Raw genomic sequence first — 16,895 nt, forward strand, 5'->3', positions numbered from 1 at the left:
TACATAGTATTACAAAAGGCTATAGTACTCTTCGCGATTTATTACGAGATTGGCTTTAATAATTTTCTCAAATTTCCTTTGTGATTTCTTTCTTTAGTACTCTTTTTTCATAAGACTAAAAATTATAGTATGATTTACTTTCTTCACCAGTGTGCCTAGTGTGCTGTACAGGTTTAAATCACCTCAAGTTTTTATCTTCTTAATAAGCATCACACTAATTTTTGCATAATTATTTCATAGATAATGATAAAAAAAATTGCACAATTATTTCATAATCTGTACTTTTTTTTGTGTTTCGACATTTATACACTTGTTAGATATGATGTATGATACTATTGATGTAGACCTATAATGTCTATATTAATAGTTTAATTTTTGTTGGAAAGATTAACTCCCTTACAAATTACTTGCCTCCAGTTTTTAAAAGTATAAAATTAATAAAATTTTAATTAATATCAATTCTTTTGAAAAAAATAGATTAATTAGATAAATTGAAAGAATTTTTTAATATTGTAATAATTTTAATAAATTATTTTGAAAAACATAAATCTTAAAATAAATAAACGTCAATAGATCTATGGAGTCACCTTATCTTTACTTATTTTGATGGAAGTAAACAAAAGAAAAAGAATTATCAAGGGAGTGACAAATTCATTGCATATAGAAGAACAAATATTATGAGAAGGAGAAAATATCTTATTTTGACGAATTCAACTTATGTTTATGTAATTATACTAATGAGAATTTTTTTTAAAAGGTAACGAAAAATGTTAGGATCATACTTTTAGACATTCTTATTAGTTAGAATTTATTGAAACTTATAAAATTGGGAGAAAAAAATAATTAAATAACATAATTATAATAAATTTTGGTAGTTTTTAATAAATTTTTACTTATAAGAGAAAGTATTTTTTTAAAAAAAAAAATTGTTAGTGTGTTGCTAATATTTTTATTGTGTTAATATAGTTAGTTCTTATTACACGCCTTTATTAATCAAGGTTTCTTTTACTTTACTAAGGATGTATTAGAAATAACTGCAAAAATTAGATTATTTTCATAATCGATTATACGTATAATCAATTATTATTATTATAATCAATTGAAATCAGAATCAGTTTTCATTTGAGTAAATTAACTGAAAAGTTGTTTGAAGATAAGGAAGAGTCTAGGTTAAATCTTTACAAAAGAATGTCTGCATCAAACTGTGCTAAGAAGTGAGAACTCACGAAAATGTAGGACAAGTAAACCAGCTTCACTGAGGACTTGACTTAAGAGGCCTCATTAAGACTGACCCGTCTCTTTTGTCATTGTTCAACTTACTAGAAATCTGCTTAACGCCATATAAGCACTTAATTGGGTGGCAAGACTATTGTTCATTGTGTTTCTTTTTATGATTGACCTTGTGACACTAAATTAGAATACTCACTGAATTCAAATCTTAATCTCTGTCTCAGCAACATTATAAGTTTGACTTCATACATCTGGATTACCAATCAAGTTGTTTCCACTATTTATATTTAGAAAGCACTATACTCTGTCCTTTGAAATTTGTAGCAGAGTGATTAAGATTGCAGATCAGATCATTTCCTGACGAAGTAATGTTTGTGTATTTTGGTTTAACCTTAGTAATTTAAGACTGGTGAAAAGAAATTAAACGTCAATTTCATTTTAGGAAATATATTTATTATATTTCTTTTCCTTTGAAGGTATAAGGTTGATACGGTGTTAAAGAGAAGATAATAGAAATTATTGATTCAAATTTCTTCACAAACAAGAATTAACAAACTAATAACTAATGTTTTCTGATAAAAAAAATATTTCCTTTTCTTTTTAATAAAAAATACTTTTTATTAAATAATTTTTTTTTCAAATTAAATAAAATTTTTATTTATTACAAATAATAAAACTCTTCCTCTAAATAGTTAACACAACTCTATATACAACATTTGATGGATAATTAACTTTTTATCATATGTTCATCACACATAATAAAAAATCTCCAGGTCTTTAAATTATATTGGCATAATTAATTAAATTCATGATTATATTATAGTTGATTGAATAATATTCAAACAAAAGTTAAAATTAGTTAATTGCTCAACTTTAGAACATAAGGTAAAAATGGTAAGAAATGAGAGAATAATTAATCTTGAATAATATATATATATATATATATATATATATATATATATATATATATATATATATATATATATAAAAGGATTTGTTAACTTATACGTCATTATTTGTTAGTATGAGTGTGTTAATAAGTTATATGACGGTCATGTTGGTGGTGATTGTAACAATAGTGGTGGTTATGTTGACGATTTTAATGTAAATTAAAATTTTAAAATATTTAATTTTTTGTTTGGTAAATTTTAAAAAAAAAATTATGATTATATAAGATTTTAATTTAAATTTGAAATATTTTAATGTTAAAGATTTATGCTCACGTCCATATATATATATATGTATGAATTTAAAAAGTTACTTCAAAGGATATAACTTAGTTAGTTGAGGAAAATATCTGAATTGTTATAAATTCTAATATTTGTTTACCATCCGGATAAAAAAAATTTAAAATTTAGTATTGAAATTTGAAAATTAAAAATCACACAAATTTAAATATAAAATCATGAAATTGAAAGCTAATTTTTTTAAGTTTGAAATATCAAAAACATATAACTCACCATAATGCCAAATATCAACTAATTTCATTTCTTTTGTTCTCAAACCAATATTCCCATTCTCGTTTCTTGATAATTTTCAAAGTGGGGTCTCATCCAAAGGACTGTAAATTGTGAAGACAGAGATTGAGGAAAACCATAAATAATCAACAAGAGTGATGACAAAATCTTCAGTCGTACGAAGAAGGGAACATATCTCTCGCATACCCATTTCATGGGAAGTTTTCATTTTGTTTTGGTTTCTTTGTCTACGTTCGACTCCACACAGTCATTTGCATTCCTCAAAATATGTCTTGTCATATACAATTTAGGGGTGACTACATCACGGCATTGATGACCCTCGATCAATAATTAAATGATCCCTAGACAATTAAAAATATATTCATCAATGACGTAACAAAAATTAATTGTATTATTCTTTAATTTAAGGAATCTTAATATTTTATTTAAAATATTAAATTATTTATGTGTCATATAATTATTAGCCAGATAATAAATAACGTGATAATCTTAAATCGTCTAATAATTTTTCCAATTTTAAGAATTAGAAAATAAAGTCGACAAATTGTTTTATTTGATGATTAATTTTGTGCGGATGTTCCCGCTAAATGAGGTCCGAGATGCATGATATTTAACATAGGTGAATCAAATGATATAAATTAACAAAACGTATGTTAATACTTTATGTGTACATTGACTCCTATTAGTATAAATATCTTATTAAAATGATGCATTTATTTATGCAACAAGCAACTGCATATGAATTAATATTCCGGAAGCCATAGGCACGAGACCGATTCAAGTGAAAAACAACAAAAACAAAAAAGTAACTTTTGCAGTAAACGACTAAACGTAAGCTTATGTGAAAGAAATCATGCAGGCTTCTTTTTCACCATATTATATTATATGTCATAATGGCGAAAAAGACACACACACACACTATCACGATTCATGTATGTAGTTGTTATTGTCAGATGGGGACCCCTTCATTTGTTTTCTTCTCCGCTTAGAAATTGTTCAAGAGCCAACGCAACTTTCGTGACCACTGACCACTGAGATTGTCACATTCATGAACCTTTGAATGTTAGTTTAAGGTCTCTACATCGTGACATAAAAGAGATTTTAATTCCTCTAAAAAGTAAAAAGGCAATAGATAGAATTCTTGACTAAAATGTAACTTCAGTGATCCTTCCTATCATCGATCATGTTTGAAATTCATCTGCAAAAGCTCACTTAACTAATTTAATCAAATTCAAATCACAGTCCACATTTAAAGGGTATTTAATTACTAGTAATAATACTATATATAGTCAATAATAATGAAATCAATCCATGCCACTTTGACTTAATTGTCTCTCTTTCTCTTTTCTGTTGTGTTTGGAGCATAGAGAGAGCCAAATGATGGGGCAACTTCGCTGCTATTTTCTAGAGAAACAAACCCGTTATCCTCATACACAAAATCAAGCAAAAATGATTCATCTTCACCAAACCATTGGGTCCCATTCTCATTCTCCTCTTTTACCAAGGAAGCTGAAACTGCTTCATTGGATAGTGGTACACTACAACTGCTTCCAAGACCTGAAACATCTGATCCTAAAGGCAATGGTGTTTGCTCCAAACCCAAGACATGATACTCAGCTGAGTTCTCATGATCATCAAAGACACTGCAGTCTTCAACTTGAGGCTGAGAAGTGGGAGTTGAGAAAACAGTATTGCCAGTGGCATTGGTGTTTGCTGCCAAAAACATTTTCTTTAACTTAGTGTTCCAATGGTTTTTCACATCATTGTCTGTTCTCCCAGGCAGCTGAGCAGCTATAAGGGACCACCTAACCCCAAAAACCACAGCTAGCATTTTCACTTGTTGATATAAGGAATGAACAAGCAAAACAAAAAGCATTCTATCTAAAATATTAATTTTACTTGTAAATCTCATATATCACACCAAAATATTAAGTGAGGGTATTAGTATGCCAATGGTTACATGATTTTGAGAGAGTACCATATATATACATAATTTCTCTTTACTTAATTATAATTTTGGCTTGCTAGTTAAGGATATAGAAGGAACTTGCCTGGTTCCGATGGTGGCGTAAAGGGAGCAGATAAATTGGTCTTCCTCATGTGTGAAGCCTCCATGCTTGATATGAGGCCTGAGATAGTTCAGCCATCTCAGACGACAACTCTTTCCACAGCGCTTAAGGCCTAAAATTAAAGAAAGAAAACAAACACAAAACATTAAATAGGCTAAGCTAAGATGAGGAATATAGAATACCTAACAAACTATAATATTCATTAAGAATTGTTCTAAAACAAGAGGAAGAAAAGGATAAATTAAATTAACCTGCTTTTTGTGGGAGAGTTATCCAGTTACCAGGCGTGGCATGTTTCTTGAGATAGTTTTTGAGAGTTTCGTCTTCTTCAGGAGACCAACGCCCTCTTTTCACGTTAGCTTTGTCACAACAAGGAGCTCTTCCCATGGCCAGCAAAAGTAATTAGCACAGTCCACAAAATATAATATGGTTTTAAGAAGAAAGAAAAGCATACAAAACACTAGACTAGAATGGATAGGGAAGTTGGAACATTTGAAAAAGTTTGACTTTGTCTGACTGACACAATACACTGATATTTGTTTTGTTTATCATGGTTCTGTCCTTTGTTGAAGCATGAAAAAGTGGAAGGGCAGGGACCAACGCTGGTTGTTCAGTTCTGCACACACAGAGCAACCAAAGATGAAGGAGGGAGAATTAACCCTACTAAGACCCAATTCCACCTGTCCTGTCCTATTCCTGCAAGAATAGGAATATATAAGACACAAATTAATGAATGTCATAGATAAGAACCATGGAGAAAAATGGAATAGAAGAGAAAATTAATGTATGGATAATATTCTTTAAATACGAATAGCTAACTTCTAACACTATCTTTTGGAGGCTTTTTAATATAGCTTAAATGATGATTTTAGTCTTTTATTTTATTTTAAATATTTTTTTTTTCTTTATAATCTAGCTTTTTTATTTTTGTTCTAGTATATTATTTTCTAGTTTTGATAAAATGTACTTGTTTTATTTTTTATTTTTAAAATAATTTTTTTATTGTTCAAAATACCTTTTTATCATTCAAAACGTTATCTAAAGTATTTTAAGAAAAATAAATAAAATAAACATATTTTGTGAAAACTAAAATGAATTTTTTTTTGCAAGGATGTAAATAAGAAAACGCTAAATTATATAAAAGAAAAATATATTTAAGCCTTTTTGTACAATTTGATCATTTGTCTCTTAAAAAATTCACTTTTGATCCTTATTTTTATTTATTTATTTATCAAAATCAAGTTCTTAAATTATTATTTTATTATGTAAGTAATTTATAATAGAATCAAATGTATAATTAAAAAATGTAGTTTTTTATATTGAACGAAGAAAAAAAGATTTTTAATAAAATAAAATAAATGAATTTTATCATATTTTATTTTTGAACTACTCATCCAATTAGTGTAAAAAAAAAAAACTACGCATCCAAGTAATGAAATTCTATGAACCGGATCTAATGAAATTCAGCCTTATTTTACCGAGTTTTGTCAAAGAGCAAGCAATGGTAAAAAAGCATGGGTTATATTATATATATATATATATATATATATATATATATATATATATATATATACTTTCTTCTTTTAATATTTTTTACTTTATTTCCTCAGTCAGCATTCTAGTGCTTAACATTTGCCTATTTCAATATTGCCGTCGGTTAGATTGTACAAGTATATGATATATAATTCAGTTTGTATGCATTTTATTAATCAACCTTCTCAATTTCATCAAAGTTACATAATTCAATACAATACAAGACCAAGATATTTAATATTTATATACAATAGTAAAAACCGTGGTTACAAGATTCTACCAAAATGGTGTTATTATTAATAAATAAAATCGATAAATATTCTATATTATTAATATTAATAATAGAAATACTAGCATAAATATAAATTGTGATCTAGTTAAAATCGGCAATTAAGAAATATCATATTTCGAGAATATGATATTAACGAATCCAAAAGAGAAATTATTTTCAAGTTTAATACTGTAAACCAGAAACCTTTTAAAATAAATTAGCCCTTTCAAGTTTAAATTTTTTTTCTATCGTTTGAATATATTTGTGACAGATTATCAATGGAATCATGTTTCAAACCCCTTTTATTTCTTTATGTAGTTCCATCCATCCCCTTTTTGTGTGGTGTTGAATACATTTCAAGTTCTCAAAACACAGGCGCAATAATGAATTCTACACAACAAGAGTGTTTAGCATTGTTACATTTACAGAAGATAGAGTGGCTAGTGCTGGAAACAGGCCTCCACGTGTCACTCCTCCTGAGAATATCTAGAGCGAGATGGTTTAACATTTTAAGAAGGGTTTTTCATTACCAAAACCAAAATGGATCAAGGTCCAATCTTGGCTCCAACCCTTTCAATTCAAGCACTTGGATGATGCTGGAGTTTATTGCTTTGATTATCCAAAATAACCATTACAATTTACAACATTGATCACTTTGAGCCTTTGGCCATTTCCAAGAGGGACGGACCTATTTGGCCTATGATCATATGGATTTCTGGTTATGATATTGGCTGTGTTCTTAATCTGCTGCTACCGTCAAGGAGATCATGCTCTCAGCCTTTCTGATTTGGAACAGCAGAGAAACAATGAAACAAACCAGCAGTTATCCTATGCACTCATTTTTCACCGTAATCAGTTCGTGGCATGCATTTACTTTAAAAGAGTAGAATCTTTTTTCTATTAAAATGTATTTCAAGTTAACGGCAAACCATATCTAATAATGAACAGTACCAAGTAGGAACCGAAAAATAAATTGTAAAATCTATGGTCCGGAATCTTATTTGTTTGTTTTAAGAGCCATGCAACTTTTTGGGGTTGAAATTTGAAATTTTAATTTTAATTTGCAGTGTGTACAGGATGTCACACTTGATGAATAAATGTGAGACTTCACTTGAGCTTTTCTTGGCCATATGGTTTGTGTTGGGCGTTGTTTGGGTTTTTGACCCAAGTACGTTTTGGATCTTTTCATCAAACTCCAAAGCTCCATGTGCTCTGCATCATTCTCCTTGCTTGGAACGCAGTGTGCTACTCTTTCCCTTTCCTACGTACGGTTTGTGTTATTATGCTGCTGTGTGCCACTAATTAATTAGCACCCTCCTCCTCGGCTAGCTACAACATGAACATGACTTCTTCTGATGATGATTAAATTTCACAACTTCCAAGTTTGAGCTTGGCAGTGAAGACCCAGTAATTAAGTGGCACCATTAATGCATGTAGACAAAGTAACGCTACTCAAAATTCCACGATACACAAAAATGACAAGTGTATTTACTAGCCACTTATTTGTGTGTCAATTGGTTGTGTGAGTAAACACATGTATGGATGAAGGGACATCTATTCAATTATATATCGCTGAGTTCATTTCACTCGTTACAAAATTAATTGATATGAATGAGACATTCATAAGTGATCGGCAACAAGCAATCTAGAAAAGAAAAGAAACGAAGGATCGAGTGGGATGAAATTGATCTTTCTACTATTCATCTAAGCATAACAAATAATGTATTACAAAGAAATGTCGTCAAAGGAACCTGCAACATCATTGTCTAATTAAGAAGTTGGAGTTTATATATAAGAAGGCTACTTGTGTTGCACCAAATATATATACACTTTTTGTATGGTTACTCGTATTTATAAAAAAACCTGGATAACTTGAGTTGTTTGGCATGAGGCTCAAGGACTATAAGCAATAATATTTTAGTTTGTGTGTAGTGACAAAACAACTTTGCCAAAATCGAGATGTAATTTACTGTTCACAAATGTGTGTTAAGACTGTTGACCATAGCGTTAACCTTGGTCAATACGTGTGGCTTTGGGCTAAAATTGATCATTATTCGAATTGAGCTTAAACCAATATTATCACATTTGTTCAGATTTGGAGAAAAAAAAGATTCTTTTAATTCATCACATGTTATTTAAATTCTTACAGGTATTCTTATGCGGTCGACATCCATGAAGGTGATATAACTATATGACTTCTTTCTTCTTCTTTTTCTTTCAGATTCAGACAAAAAAAAAAACATTCCTTTTAATTCATCACAGTTTATTTAAATTCTTACGGGTATTTTTTCGCTTTATTCTTGCGGGTATTCTTTTATGGTCAACATCCATGAGGGAGATATTGTTGCAATGCATGTCCTAACTCTAAACAGGCTTTCAACAATCTAGGCATTGCTCACCAACACAAATTAACATTTGAGGTCTTAACACACAGCCAGCCTTATCCAATATCCATGAAAAAATCTCTTTGACTCAAGCCGAATTTTAACGCTTTTAAAATATTGTCGGGATGTACGTAAAAGTGTAAATCAGCCGAGCTATTTAACGTTTTTTTTTTTGTTTTACTTGTTAAATATTTGATTAAACTTGTATGTTCTAATAAATAAATAAAGTTTACTGGGTCCACAATTGCAGCCCAATATACCTGCGTTTACTGGTTTTAGATCCAATAGTTGACTTAAGGTCTAGGCCATACTACCACACAAAGCTAGCTTGTGTCCAAAAAATTATAGAAAAGGCTTTGGTTATTCATTTCAGCCTAAGAAACAACAGATATTAACGGCTGAAATTAGAGAGAATTTTAGGGGAAAAATCTTCACGCTAGAGCAACTGCTGTCTCTATATGTGAGTATTTCAAAAGGTCAAAATCACATATTATTTGGTCTTACACACTTTGAAGCCTTTTATTGATCATCCTTTATGTGAGTATCATCCTTTATTTAAATGTTTTATAAAATCTCATTTTCTCACTGAACCTAATTTTCCAAAGACTTTTGTATCTTCCCCTCTCCTCACCTCTAAAATTGAGTTACTGAGTTTTGATAATTAGACCTTGCTAGTCCTGTTGCCTTAATTATCTTTGGAAAAAAATTGCTAAATCTTAAAAAACTTGCACACCACATAGATAAACATTTGAAGATAATTTGAGGACACACGTACATGTCAAATTTTGGTTTGTGATTCAAGTTCTAGTGGTTTGCTATTTTTGTATACATTGAACAATAGGAAAAAGTTAACTACTTCCATTTAGAAAGAAAAAAAAAGAAAACGAAAGGGAGAGGCAAAGTTTAAAGGTAAACACGGTAAATTTGCTTTATTTATTATTATGCTTGTCTTATCTTAAGCGAAAATTAAAGATTACAATATCTAAGAAAATCTTAAAAGATAATCCACCAGAAAAACAATGCCTTTTATAACTAAAAGTTAAATGAATAATTTATAGAGCATTAGCAATTTTGATAACTTGCATATAGCAAGTTGATATTCTTGTGGAAGAACAATTTCCATAATAAAGTCATTCTCACAAACCCCCTAAATGGAAAAAAAAAGAAAAAAAAGAAAAGGGAATATGACTTCGTATGTGGTAGATAACTTATTCTCTTTTTTATTAATTGAAGAGGAAGTTCCCTATAGATTTTACAATTATAAAAAGAGAAAGAATAAGTGAATGGAAAAGAATGAATTGCAGTACAAATGATCAAACCTAAATTTTGACACATCATTGAGCATGTGAATTATTTAACAAAAGATTGTTTTAGTTTAATAAATAATTCAAAATTCAAACTTTAATTATATAATTATATTAAATACTAAAAAAAGAATTTCAATATTAACAGTAATTTTGTCTTATTCAAATAAGATTATCTCATACTAAAAATATTTGCATCTCATGAAAAGAAAGAAAAGAACCTAAACATTTACAAATCATATCCCAGGATTTAACAAACTGAGTTGACTCGGTAATTTTACTTTATTAAACTTAATATCATATGTTGGTTTTTAATTTAAAGAATAGGGGGGCGAAAATGATGGCTTGTACAGTAAATTCCACAGAGAGATGTGAAGGTATCAATCCAATCCAATCCAAAACACAAGAAAGTGGTTTTTATCTTAGTGGGCTTTTGTTTTTCGGATAATATCAAGGATATTAATATTCTCTTTGGTAATCTGTGATGGACTTGGATTAATATACACTTATACTGTATCATATTTTATTAGTCAATTCCATCAGAATCTTATCTCCATAGTGCAACAACCCCCATGATCTTGTCTGTTGTTGTTGAAGTGGTATTAATAATTCATTTCAAACAATATCTTTTCTTCTCTAAGCAAAAACCTGTTGGCACGGAACCAACAGTCTTCCCTCAACCCGGGGGATGCTACCAAGCTTTTCCTTCCAGTTTAACCCATTCCCTACTCCATGCATCCATTATTAGTAGGGGATTAAGAATTATTTTTTTATGATGATTTTAATATTCATATAAATTATTATAGTTTTGTACATATCCTAAAATAAGTTTGAGTAGACACCTAGGGCGCTGCTTTACTTGTACGTACAGGTTTGAGTAGAAATCTAGGAATTGGTTCTTCTAAAGTCAAGACCTTGTAGTTAAAATGATAAAATATAATGATAACCATTAGAAAATCAAAGATTAAAATTATAATTAACTTTAGACTGTGTTATATATGTATTTGATTTATCATAATTTTCGATCATTGATTTTCTAATCAGTGATTGCAAGTGTATTTTATTTTTTAAAATACATCCTATTGTGTTAAGAGAAGCCAAATTCAGAGATCTACGATGTTGTTTTACTACTGAGTGTTGACATTCATGGAGTTTTGTAAAAGATTAATAGCCCAAAATAATGATCCAAGGGTCTTCTCCTTGAGTAAAATAAGTACTTTTCTATTCACCCTGAAACTGAAAATATGAGGGAATGGATAAAGATACTCTTTGACATGAAGTTAGTAAGCACCAGATATACCGAGAATATTAGGGAGTGATAGCACACCTAAAATTATATGGTGAATACATATGATTAAGGATATATTTATCCCTTTTTTACCAATAAAATTAATATTAAAAATGCAAAACTTGGGTTCCACTAGTTAAGTTTGCCCCCCTTTTTTAAAAAAAGAAAAAATTGACTATTAAATGCTGTCTTAAACTCTTATTAATCCACTCCTTAGAATGGGTAGATTCAACAAACCAGGTCAAATTAATTCGGGCTCAGTGAGTTAGGATATTTCTGTCCTTCATACCAAAATATACAAATTACAAGCTGAGCAGTAGGTGAAGTCTTTACTTTTTTTTTGGGGGGGAGGGGGGGAATCCAACCGACAAGACTAAATAAGAAAAAAAATTGACTAGTCTCTCTCTATTGTATATTAATTTACCAGCAAAGATAAAATTAACTTTAATTATTTTTATAAGAAAATAATCTTCACTGATAGATTGAAAAATACTATTTAATGCAAAAGAAGAAAATCTCATTGACTTCTGATATTTACTCTCGTTTTCTTCTCCCCTTTTATGGGTTGATTTGTACGCAGTACTTAATAATATTCTGCATTTGTTATAAATTTTTAAAAGAAAAATGATCTTTTAATTGAAAAAATGTTGAGCTCTTTAAAAGGAACATGTACCAAAATGGGGGGACCATGTATCCTGAAATAGCTTATCAGGGCAAATGTTTGCATCAGCCGTTAATGTCAATTGAAGAAGGATGGTAGTTTGCTCCCTTCCATTCTTTTGACACGCAAGCTTTCGATACAAACTCCAAATCTCTTTCAAAGTGGACCTCATCTTAAAATACGATGATAAAATTAATCAAACACCCTCTGCTCTGCAACTGTAACTTCCAATATGTAATCTAAATTGTATGACTCTTTCAAATACTATAGACTCTACCAAATCTAACATTTTTTATAGTTACATAACACACAAACTCAGCATATTCTTTAGCGTAGCGTGATTCAGCAAATAGAATATATACGTGCAACTCCCAAAACGCTTGTGCAGTTTGTACACCTGGATTTTGCCTTGCAACTTGGCACTCCTGATTTCCAGGTCCTATTTCACCTTCGTTCTTTCTTGGTCATTCCAGTTAACCCTCGGAAATATTCTACTATATTAACATTAACCATATAAAGTTAAAAAATCAATAAATAAATAAAATTCTTTAAAAATCACGCTGCTAAGATTGCATTTGCACATGCCTCACCCGAAACAAAATAATGGCATATTATAGTCCGTCCCGTAGATAGCATTAAGGAAACATACAATTTAAGGATTAGTAAACGACAGAAGTCGGAAATTTCTGGATAACATATGAGAAAATATTTAAAATTTATACATGAATGAGATGAGATTAGTGATAATAAACACAGTAATTAACACGTGGGAATAATATAATTTCATCATCCGCAGCTACCTATACAAAAGCTTACGATCCTGATTCTTGCAAATCACTTCTTGATCGACCAAGAAAATAACCCCAAAAAAAGATTCTACTCTTTCTCTTAATTAACTTCTTCACCCATACCATACCTTACCTTGAGAATAAGCTATTTACAGAAACCACAAGTTGAGTTGATGCTCCTTCTTCCAAAATAAATCTTACTTTTCTTCTCCCCCGCATTCTATACACACCGAGGGAAGTGCAACAAAATGAAATCAGCGACTGACAAGCTCCGAAACCCACCCAACATCGGGAACCCCGATTTGACTCGATCCGGAACCCGACCCGTCCAGATGATTCTCTTTGCTCAGTTTTTCAAACATCCTCGCCCTTATGCTTCGTCCAGATTCCACCCTCTCCATAACAGGCTCCTCCTCGCAACAACTCTGATCCCACTGGTCAAAGTAGTTGACCCCACCGCGAGTCGGAGCCTGGGTCGGCGTTGTCGGAAGGCTGAAAAATCCGGGTCGGATCATGGGTCCTCTAGGAGACCCGAACCCGGAAGACCCCATAACATTCCACGAAGAAGGCAAGGACTTCACCTTCCCCAGTTGCAAGTTCCTTAGCGAAGCCACCATCTCATTAACACTCACAGTCATCGGCGACATCGGCGGAGACTCCACCGGCGACGAGGCCGAACCGGGAGAAGCCACAAACGGATGCGACTTTGCACACGACGACTCAATCGCGTGCCTCAAAGGAGACCCGTCGTAGGAATCAGCACTGCGCGGACTCTGCTGTGGCAAAACCCTAAGTTGATCCGGCGTGTGCGCGAAGAAACACACGCGGCGGCGACAACTGGTGCCATCCTTGCAAGGCTGAGTGCGGTAGCGCGCGGGGTGGAGCCAGCACTCGAAAACCCCGTGCGCGTACTCGCACGCGTCACCCTTCTTGCAACTCCCCTTGCGGAAATCGGGGCAAGCCGTGCCGGAGTAATGGTACTTCCGGGGATCACGGCGGCGTGCCTTCTCGCCGGGGTGGGCGTACGGACAGTCGGTCCAGTCATGCGACCTGCAACGTGCGCATCTCCGAACCTTGAACTCGAACATGCGGAAATGGTCGCAGGAGTAAGCGTCCACCGGGACTTCCGGTTCCCGAGACGGAACCTCCGAGTCTGACTCAGCATCGGTGGATTCGTAGTGCTGAAGTGCACTAAGTGCTTCTTGCATGGAGTACGGAGAGTAATCGGCATTGCCGGTGTATGGTGAGAAGATCTCCGGCGCCCACGGTGGCACGTGTACGGTTGGATTTGGGCGGTGGGTCTCCCCAAGCATCATGGTGTTTTTTGGTATTATTTGGATTCGATGGATGTTTACGCCTATTCCGCCATGGTTAGTGCCTCTTTATAAACTGCCTCGCTACATGCCATTAACCCTGGTTGGGTTTACTCTTACCATGGTTTACTTTCAAATCAATGAACTCCAACTCCATTGCGGTTAAAGTCAGTGCGGGCTTTCCTTCCCTCACCGCGCTGCTCTGTCACAGGCTCACAGTTTGCGTCCTCATTTGCCACGTACGTGAACAGCTGTTCATGCGCTGAAACCGTAGGCATGAGTCATTGGATTGTCACGTGCTCCTAATCACCACTTTTTATCTTCCAAAAAAAACAAGAATAGTGGAATATATGGACATAGTTGGCAGAAAAACCATGGGGTGATTAAAAACCGATGGGTAAAGGAAGTGTAGTCGTACGAGTTTAATGAATTTCTTTCGGAAAGTAACGCTTGCTATGATGACACTTGCAAATATTGTAGCATTATCCTGCTTTATTTTTATTTTTATTTTTTGCTTCCTTCGTTGATATTCATGCACTGTTATAATCATTCACGGTCATTTCGGGATTTCACTCTCTGTTATAATCATTTTTTTCAACACATTCATCAATTATCAATTACTAATAATGATGAAAACTACACATAACAAATTTGAATTTATTAAACAAAGAGTTAATGATCCAAATGTGAGAAGAACTGCTTTTCTAATTTGGACAGCCACAAAAATTAAGATATAATCATGATCGATTTTTACAAAACCTTGGTACATATAAACATATTTTGGTATTGGATATTTTGATAAATTCCCATTATGTGCATACAAACAAAAAGTAATAACATATAAGCAATTTTATGCTTTGAAGGAATCCTACACACAATATTTGTGACAACCGTCTATATATACAAAAGTATTCTTATAATCATACAAAATATTTATAAAAAAAAAACTTCCAGAAAAAAGGTAGTCTTTTCTTTTCAATGAGTTGACTATCACCCTCAATTTGGAAATTAATCTAACAATTATACAAATCTCGACAACCGATCAAAATAACTAGTGACACTAAAAAATTATAAAAAGAAAAAAATGTCTTTTTCTTAAGTTAACAGAAAAAATGTCTTTGTTTATAGTTGTTTATTATAGTTAAACATTTATTTATATTATAAAAAAATTAAAATACAATATATTTTACTTATTTTGAAAAATTAACTTTTTAAATACTTAAAATTTAAATATCTTATAAAAAAATTGTCCTAAATACTGTGGGAATTATTTTCACGTAAATACTTCCAGGATGGAAACTAGAGGGCATGATGGGCATATGAGATCAAGTCCAACACTTGACTTTCACATGAATAGTCACTTTGGTCCCTTACCTTATCGTTTCAATTTACCTCTCAATCGTCCATTTTGTCTTTATCATTAGGATAGATATTATTACTATTATTTATTTTTGTCTTTGTCTCGTGATGGCTGCTCTTATAATCGACTACGCGGACATTATGACTATTCGCCATGGGTAAGAACAAAGTTCGAATATTTGACAGCAGGTGAAATAGAATAAAATTATTTTTATGATTAAATTGTCAAAAATTAATTGATAATTTTTATCACATTTTAATATTTTATTTCATACTTTTAAGATGAAAAAAGTAAATGGTGTAGTTTTATTTTAGTCTATCTTATTTAAATAGTGATAATTAGTGCTACTTCATTTTATTAATCCTCGCATCACTGGTAGGAGGAAGTGGAGTTAAATCACTGCATCTGCTTTTAACCTTTTCTCCTTTCTCTTCTCTCCTTCTCATTGGACCTTATTCTGATTTTCATCCAGATCTGGTAAGATTTGTTTAGGTGAGAATAGAATAGGAAAAAAGAAAAATATAAATAATGATGTATTTTTTATTTAATTAAATATAAAATGAAAACTATTGATTTTAAAAAATGTTTTTCCTCTTTAATTCATATTTTATAAAAAAAATTCTTTCCCATTTTTTCTCTAAACCAATGAGAGGAATAAGGGTAAAATACAATATGTTTTTAGAAAAAGGCAATATCATCATAATTATTATTGGAAAGAAATAAAAGAATGAAGTGAATAGAATAATAATAATTTATCAACCAGGAAGAAGGAAGACCGTATCGTACTTAAGCTCTGGTGTTGTTTTTAGACGGGCTGCCTTAGTTGTCGTTTCCTTTTGGGGAGCCGTCATCAGCTCACGACAGAAAGAAAAACACCATAACCCATAAAAAAATGAAACGAAAGTTTAAGACAAAAATAAAAAGATAAAAAAGGTTATACATGTCTTTTTAATTAAATGTGTTTTATACATGGTAATTACACATGTCTTACGAGGCTTTCACTTATTACACTTAATATTCTTTCCTTTTTTAATCTCCATTTTTTCTTTGGTATAACTTTAGGCACGTCTAGCCGTCTCGCTTACACCTTTATTTTATACAAATTGCGTATGATATTTACTCATTGATTTTTTATTTTAATCATTATTATCAAGAAACAGAATGAACTAATAACGATAATATTATCAATCTATTATGTCATTATGAAATCCAATGA

At 31.6% G+C, this 16,895-nt stretch overlaps 2 protein-coding genes and 1 pseudogene across 2 annotated transcripts; 1 reads left to right on the top strand and 2 right to left on the bottom strand.

Moving 5' to 3' along the window:
• Positions 1 to 3,467: 3,467 nt before the first annotated feature.
• LOC114413526 (transcription factor MYB80-like) lies at positions 3,468 to 5,501 on the bottom strand. Its single transcript, XM_028377985.1, has 2 exons — positions 5,029 to 5,501; positions 3,468 to 4,889 (listed from the first exon to the last, which is right to left on the bottom strand). The coding sequence occupies exon 2, from the start codon at positions 4,618 to 4,620 to the stop codon at positions 4,033 to 4,035; it is 588 nt and encodes a 195-aa protein (XP_028233786.1). The 5' UTR covers positions 4,621 to 4,889; positions 5,029 to 5,501; the 3' UTR covers positions 3,468 to 4,032.
• A 1,463-nt stretch (positions 5,502 to 6,964) lies between these two features.
• On the top strand, positions 6,965 to 7,887 carry LOC114411407 (annotated as a pseudogene).
• A 4,990-nt stretch (positions 7,888 to 12,877) lies between these two features.
• Positions 12,878 to 14,381, bottom strand: LOC114413527 (zinc finger CCCH domain-containing protein 20-like). Its single transcript, XM_028377987.1, has one exon. It carries the CDS (start codon positions 14,320 to 14,322, stop codon positions 13,261 to 13,263), a length of 1,062 nt encoding a protein of 353 aa, XP_028233788.1. The 5' UTR covers positions 14,323 to 14,381; the 3' UTR covers positions 12,878 to 13,260.
• Between the last annotated feature and the right edge of the window lie 2,514 nt (positions 14,382 to 16,895).

Source organism: Glycine soja, chromosome 5 (genome assembly GCF_004193775.1).
Source record: "Glycine soja cultivar W05 chromosome 5, ASM419377v2, whole genome shotgun sequence".
Classification (NCBI taxonomy): domain Eukaryota; kingdom Viridiplantae; phylum Streptophyta; class Magnoliopsida; order Fabales; family Fabaceae; genus Glycine; species Glycine soja.

Excerpts from the sequence above, each read along its gene's own strand:
- LOC114413527 (XM_028377987.1), bottom strand. The coding sequence starts at position 14,322 with ATGATGCTTGGGGAGACCCACCGCCCAAATCCAACCGTACACGTGCCA.
- LOC114413526 (XM_028377985.1), bottom strand. The coding sequence starts at position 4,620 with ATGAGATTTACAAGTAAAATTAATATTTTAGATAGAATGCTTTTTGTT.